The sequence below is a fragment of the Protopterus annectens genome, chromosome 6.part1 (assembly GCF_019279795.1).
Source record: "Protopterus annectens isolate FY-2018-M chromosome 6.part1, PAN1.0, whole genome shotgun sequence".
In the NCBI taxonomy this organism is placed as follows: Eukaryota; Metazoa; Chordata; order Ceratodontiformes; family Protopteridae; genus Protopterus; species Protopterus annectens.
In genome coordinates this window covers 344,998,542-345,006,421 of record NC_056738.1, presented here as the reverse complement: position 1 = coordinate 345,006,421, position 7,880 = coordinate 344,998,542, and the positions used below count along the sequence as shown (strand labels likewise).

Here is a 7,880-nt window from a genome sequence, read left to right as displayed (position 1 = left end):
TCAGAGAACACCACTATAGCTTCATCATGCAGTCACCCTGGATAGAGCTACATACAAAAGGCTTGGCTCAAACCTTTGCCTGCATAAACACAAATCTGTCTGTTATGCAATGATAACACTCATGGGGCTTTAAGGAAAAGAAGACGCTGTGGTTCAACTGCATACCACCACTGCATCTTGGCCTGAAAGGCTACAGATACCCTTTGAATATTGGACAACCTGTGTACTAGAACTTATCTTTTTTTGGTCTAATACAGAACAAGCTGACACTCATCATCTAAATCAAGTCACTAAGAACAAAGTGGTAAAGAAATTGACGGATCTGAATCTAGAGATCACTAAAAGCAACATCTGAGTGATATAACAAGGCAGGGATTAAACAGCAAATGCTTTAACATAAAAGAAAAGTATTTAAAATAAAAGAACATAACCAAAAAAAATCTTAATCTAATAGTTTTAACAGTGGCATGCAGCAAGTTCATCAAACAACAGCTTTGAAAAACAAGTTCCTGGGAAGAATCTATTCACATTATCAGCTATGAAAGTGACTTAAAAGAGCTGGCAGAGACAGAATACCAACCTGATCAGATTTCTTAACTTCATATCTTAATCTGGTGACAAAGTGTTCACAGTTGTCACTCACTACGCTGTAAGGCAGTTCTTCCCCAATCAGCTTCTTTGCATTTTCGATGATGATGTCCACAGGAAGAGGATCAGAACTTGAATCGTATTTATTGTTGACTCTATACCTGTCATTTCCTGCCACTTCCTCGAGAAGATCTCTGCAGACCACTGCTTTCTCCGTAAACACAGACATGATACTTGATGACCCTGCACAGGCATACTCCCCTGTAGAGAATAACAAACACACTTTTATAGGTGTACATGTAACGGAACATGCAGTTTTCTAATCCTGTAACTGTCTGTCAAAACTGAACAGTAAAATAGGTACAAAATGATGTCATAACCTTTGACAAAAGCTACAGACAGAATAATGACAATACTTCATTTTCATAGTAAGAAAAAAGAAGTAATCATCATCAACAACTTCCCCTGCTTGACTGACTCAATTCATGCAAATATCTGTCCAGCTGAGTTAGATCATACAGTGATTTGTAATTTAAATAAGGTAAACTTGGAAACTGGAAATTATATCATGGTCCTCACCTTTCAACATGCCCATCAAGATGTCAGTCGAGATTTAGTTTGCAAGTACTTTCACAAATGAAAGCTTTCACTCTGTGGAACACAAATGAGGTTTTCTTGCTCAGTAAATTTAGAGTAATGCTGGGACTGTTCAATCTCCTCAGACTTTTTATTTCAAAAAATATGCTTCGTTTCTGTTATCAGCATCCCTCTCAAAAATCCTAACAATCAGATTTATGTCTTTTGCATACAATCAGCAAATATCTTTCCATGCAAGTTACTGGGAACTTGATACTTCAGTTTTTATACTTGCAAATCTCTGTAACTGTCCAGTTCCAGGGAAATCTACCCTATTGCTAACTCTAGCCATCCTAGCATGATACCTATTTTCATATGGAAACTGGAAATGTTCATCAATTTAGCTTTAACTTAGTTATAATTGCAGTACAGTGTAGTTAGTTCTAATTTGCAAAACACACACACACACACACACACACACACACATACACACACACACAAACACACACACACACACACACATGTATTAGCTTTTTTGAATGTGCACAATATTAACATCTATTTGGTCGACAGAAACAGATGGTTAACATGTGCACGAGACAGACAATCCCTGTGTAGGGGGAATATTTCCTTTCCCCAGGGTTGTACAATCTCAGATTTAGTATATATATATATATATATATATATATATATATATATATATATATAATTGTGTGACTGTGTGTTTTTTAGGGTTAAGGTTAAAGTATGAGTTAAGTAAGGAAATAGATTTAGTGTTAATGTGAGTGTATGGGGGTCAGGGTTAGAGTTAGGGTGAGGTAAGGGAATACATTTGGCACTGTATGGGTGAGTGCATATGTGTGTGTGTCTGTGTGTGTGTGTGTGTGTGTGTGTGCGTGTGTGTGTGCGTGTGTGTGTGTGTGTGTGTATGTGTATGTGTACGTGAGGTAAGTGGCCAAGCTGTCTTGTTTGATGGTAGTGTTACTGAAAGGGTTTTTTGAAGGTAAGGTGCAAGGCTAGGGGAAGGGTTAGAGTTAAGGTTAGCACACATTACTAGGGAGGGTGGGGCTGAGTAAAGCGAATTTGAACTGAATGGTTGACAGGGTTATGAGTAGTATATTAGGAAAAGGAGACATGTTTTCTTTTTTGATGCACTGGGTTTTGTTAATAATTGTTATAGATATAATGAAGTGTCTGCATGTTTTCATCAATATTTTCTGTGTCGATCATTTTACATGTCAACCATTCAGTGCATAATCATATACATAGGTTCATAGGTAGGTACTAGGCTATTGGACCAAGGGCCTAAGTAAGCCTAGCCAACAAGGTTCCCTGGCTTACGCCACCCAAGAAAGTTAATTTCCTGTGCCCCTGTCGAGCAGAGCCAGAGAAGTGATCCTTGGGGTGTATTTCCTATTTCCCATCCACTTATCAAGATTTTTCTTGAAGAGCGCTTATGAGGAACTGTGCTTGACATAGATGGGTAGCTTGTTCCAGAGTATAGGAAGTCTCTGGGACAGGAATCTTTCCCTCCAGCATGTCCTGTTTATTGTGGTGACAAGGTTTAGGTCCCTAGACTGTGTAGCTCAGAGGGATTGGGATTTCTTTAGGTGTAGAATGTCCAACAGCTCTGGGTTTGACATAGCTTTATATGTTAGGCAAGATCTCCTCGGAGTAGGCGATATGCTACAGAGTAAAGCTGGAGTTTTCTGAGATGGTCAGTGTAGGGCATCTGTTTGAGGCTAGTAATCCTCTTTGTGAGGTACTTCTGTGGCCTTTCCAGTTGTTGCAGATGTCTTGTGAGGTACATTCCAAAAGGGGCATTGCACTCTATAATGGGTCTAATGAGTGCCGAGTAGAGGGGAACAATGACCTCTTTTTTCCTGGATGAGAACCCTTTTGTGATGAGGTGTGCCACATATAAGGATTTCCTGACTACTGTGGCAATGTAATTATCAAAGGAGAGGCTACTGTCCACCTGGGTCCCAAGGTCTCTTATCACACATTTGGCATTAAGTAGACTGCTGTCTATGTGGTAGTTCATGGGTACAGAGTTTTTACCAAAGGGGATAACAATGCACTTTTTGGCATTGAGCTTGAGGCCATGCCTCTGACACCAGGCATCTGTCTCAGTGAGGTCCTTCTGTAGGATGTCCACATCATTTGGGGACTCGACTATGGCTCCTAGTTTGCAGTCATCTGTGAACTTCATTAGCCAGAGGCCTTCTGTGTTAGCCTGTACTTCAGAGTAGATACCAAACAGGAGAGGTCCCAGGACTGAACTCTGTGGTACTCCACTTGTAACTGGTTTGAAGTCAGATTTGGAGTCTGCAACTTTTACAGTGTGGGTTCTGTCAGTGAGCCAGTTGGCAACCCATCTTGTGATGTAAGGATTTATACCTAGTTTAGTGAGTTTAGCTATAATTCCAGAATGGGGGATGGTGTCGAAAGCCTTGGCAAGGTCAAGATAGGCTGTGTGAACCACCTTACCCTCGTCTACAACTTTGGTGACTGCCTCAAAGAAGTCAATCAGGATCAAAAGGCATGATCTGCCTTTCATAAACCTGAACTGGGTGGGGTCCAGAGTTTGGAGGTTACCAGTGTCTTTGTTTATGAGTTCCATGATGATATGTTCCATGGCCTTGTAGACCAGGCTTGTCAGGCTAATAGGCAATAGTTCCCAGGATCAGTGGTGGCTCCCCCTTTGTGGAGTGGGATAACTGTTGCTGTGTGCCATTCAGTGGGCACAAAGCCTGACGTGAGACAATGATTGAACATGGTGCTTAGGTGGGGAGCCAGTTCATTCTAAAGTTCATGTAAAACGCAGCCTGGGATGTTGTCCGGTCCCATGGATGCTGTGTTTTTGGTTTTAGAGAGTGCAGTTTTTACCTGCGTAGATGTGATTAAAGGGACTCTGCATTCTTCCTGTATAGATCTGGGCCCTTTAGGGGGTGGGGAGGTAAAGTTAACAATTAACCTATCTGCCAGGATGTTGGTAATATCAGTTGGTTCTGTAATTTTCGTGCCATTGTGCTGTAACTCAGAGCAGATCTCGGTGTTGCCACTGAGATTCTTGACACAGCTATAGAATGCTTTGTGGTTGCCCTAATTCAATCAGTGGCAATCTTGTTTTCGTAGCTTGCTTTGGAGGATCTTATAAGGGATCTCAGATTCTTACTGAGGCTGACCAGGGAGCTCCTCACTCATGGGATTTTACTCTCTTTTGCAACAGTTTCTTCCTTCTGTTGTAGAGTTTGTTTATGGCAGGGGACCACCAGATTGGCTTCCTTTTTTTGGAGAATAGTGTCTTGGTTCTGTCTGGGATAGCACTATCCATCCACTCATGTAAGTGCTTATAGAGTGCATTTGTGTAGAATACAGCAGTCATAACTGTATTGTCCATCTGCATGGGTGTCATGAAGTCTCCACTTCTGTCTTAAGAAGCATGAAGATGGCTTTGGAGAAATTTTTTACCATGGTTTCCTTAATGGGGGGTGGGGGCGGGATGTGAATATCAAGGGTGATTAGCTTATGGTCGGATCTGACCAATGAGGAGTTGACTTCAGGTGTGGAACACCGGTCACTCATGTTGGTAATGATCAGCTTAAGTTTGATCTCCGTATTACTAACTCAGTAAAAAGAACTCATCAGAAAAGTGGACACCTTTTCCGTAGCAAGAAATACTTAACTAACACTGCCCGAATAACTCTCTCCCAGGCTTTATTACTCCCAACACTCCTGTACAGCTGCCACATATTCACAAACCTAAATTCTACACTTATTTCCAAGCTTGAAGCTGCCTATAATAAGATCACCAGATTTGCAGCTAACCAAACCTATAAGTCACACCACTGCTTAGCAATACAGCAACTAGACTGGCTAGAATTCCCTCAGGTGCTCCAACTATACTAACTACAAATCATCCACTCTATCCTCTATCTACCCTCCTTCTGCCCCAGCATCTCTACTATCATATCTAAATATTCCCCTGCTAGGACGCTACGCAGCTCAAATCAAGAATTATTAGACATCTACAAACCCAAAACCAAAATAGGCTGCCTTCACTATAACTATAATCCAGCTACATCCTGGAACCAACTCCCCTTGGAAATAAAATCCCTCTAGCATAGCAGAAGTTTCAAATTAGCCACAAGGAAATACCTAAAAACAAAATGGTCTTGCCACTGTAGCCAACCGCCCTGAAACCACCATCCTTTCTCCTATTTCACCACCTCACTCTTAATGTATCTCTAACACTATTCCCCTGCCTCTTCTACCTCTTCCCTTCCTCTATTTCCAACCACTCTTAATTCTTACAGTCTCAAAACAACCTACCTGTCTAGTCTGTCTCCTATATGCTACCTCCACAACATCTCCTACTAGCCATTCCTACTTTCCTATCTTTGTTTCCAGACTCCTATATAACTAGATCTTACCCACTTTAAATAAGCATCTGCCTAACTATCAACTCATTTTGCTCTAAGCAGCTAAAATAATATTGTAACTAGTCACATTTTCTTCTGCTAATTGTTTAAAACCTTGTTTGTAACAACTCACATACTTGTCTGTCAGTTGTTAATACTCTGTATAATTGAATTGCCTGAGGAGGTTATTTTTTCTCTCCAGGTCTCTGCTTGTAAGATCCTATAGCTGATTGTTACTACTATGTTACTAAAATTTAATAAATTGTTTTCTAGTCCAGAGGAGCTTTTCTCCCTGGGTCTCTGCTGAAAATGAGCCAAAAGCTCAGCCAGACTAACCCGGTTAACAAATGTAAAATAAATAAATAAATAAATAAAATAAATAAATAATGACTAGATCTAGGATATTGTTGCCCCTGGTGGGGGTGTGGATAAGTTGATCCAGGGTATTGGAATTTATGAATTCCAGAAAGCGTTGAGAGAAGGAGTTGGTACATGAGTAGTTTTCCCAGTTAATGATGGGGTAGTTGAAATCGCCCATTATTAGGGTGTTTGGTTGAACCCTAATATTTTCCAGTATATCAAGAAAAGAGGAGTGAGAATCCTGGGGCATGGTGGGGGATCTGTAGCAAGCTACAATTTGGATTGCAGTTTTGCCCAGAGTTAGTTGCACTTGGATAACCTCGGATGCATTATGCTGTGCAACTAGCCTGGAGGTGTGGATATCCTTAATGAATATGGACACACCTCCGCCTATATATATATATATATATATATATATATATATATATATATATATATATATATATATATATATATAGAGAGAGAGAGAGAGAAAGAGAGAGATAAAATATATATATATATATATATATATATATATATATATATATATATATATATATATATATATATATATATATATATATATATATAAACTACATGGTCACATGATATTGGGGAAAACATCTGTTAGAGGTGAAATGTAGCTCATTCAGCTGTGATCTGTCAGTAGAGCTGAGAAGTGTGTAGAAAGATTTCAGGAGCTGATGAGTCATCAATTTGACTCATCCAGTAAGCAGTCTACACTTGATTCATCCATTATCGCTGTAAGCAGTCTGCACTTGATTCATCCAGTATCGCTGTAAGCAGTCCACACTTGATTCGTCCAGTATCGCTGTAAGCAGTCTACACTTGATTCATCCATTATCGCTGTAAGCAGTCTGCACTTGATTCATCCAGTATCGCTGTAAGCAGTCTACACTTGATTCATCCAGTATCGCTGTAAGCAGTCTACACTTGATTCATCCAGTATCACTGTAAGCAGTCTGCACTTGATTCATCCAGTATCGCTGTAAGCAGTCTACACTTGATTCATCCAGTATCGCTGTAAGCAGTCTGCACTTGATTCATCCAGTATCGCTGTAAGCAGTCTACACTTGATTCATCCAGTATCGCTGTAAGCAGTCTACACTTGATTCATCCAGTATCGCTGTAAGCAGTCTACACTTGATTCATCCAGTATCGCTGTAAGCAGTCTACACTTGATTCATCCAGTATCGCTGTAAGCAGTCTACACTTGATTCATCCAGTATCGCTGTAAGCAGTCTACACTTGATTCATCCAGTATCGCTGTAAGCAGTCTACACTTGATTCATCCAGTATCGCTGTAAGCAGTCTACACTTGATTCATCCATTATCTCTGTAAGCAGTCTACACTTGATTCATCCAGTATCGCTGTAAGCAGTCTACACTTGATTCATCCAGTATCACTGTAAGCAGTCTACATTTGATTCATCCAGTATCACTGTAAGCAGTCTACATTTGATTCATCCATTATCGCTGTAAGCAGTCTACACTTGATTCATCCAGTATCGCTGCAATCTACACTTGATTCATCTAGTATCACTGCAAGGTCATATCATCCTCGAACAGTTACAGGACATAGACTCAAGAATCCTCCCTTGAACATCAACAGGCATCTGTCTGTAGGTACAACTATAACGGTGCACCAGTTAAGTAGGGAGTACATGAAATATATAATAAAGAGGTATTACATATATGAAAGCAAGGTAAGACCAACAAATAGAGTACTGATACCTTGAAGTGCACTGTAAGAGGAATGAGACATGAAATAAAAATCGATAAAAGGAGGTTTGAAAGAAATAATTATGAAGAAGCGAGGGAGAAAGATTCAATCGGCCAGAAGTGTAATGGTGGAATGTTAAGAAATGAACGGATGCAAAAAAGTGATACTATTTGAAATGTACTGTTAATAACAAGATTAAATTGAATGTT

General features: G+C 40.0%; 1 protein-coding gene across 1 annotated transcript in view; it reads right to left on the bottom strand.

Annotated features, from left to right (window-relative positions):
• Positions 1-532: 532 nt before the first annotated feature.
• LOC122805290 (phospholipase A and acyltransferase 3-like) overlaps positions 533-7,880 on the bottom strand; it is a 147,869-nt gene continuing 140,521 nt past the window's right edge. Inside the window, exon 3 of the mRNA XM_044075378.1 lies at positions 533-849. Within this exon, the coding sequence (XP_043931313.1) occupies positions 533-849 (317 nt within the window). The remainder of the gene's footprint in view (positions 850-7,880) is intronic.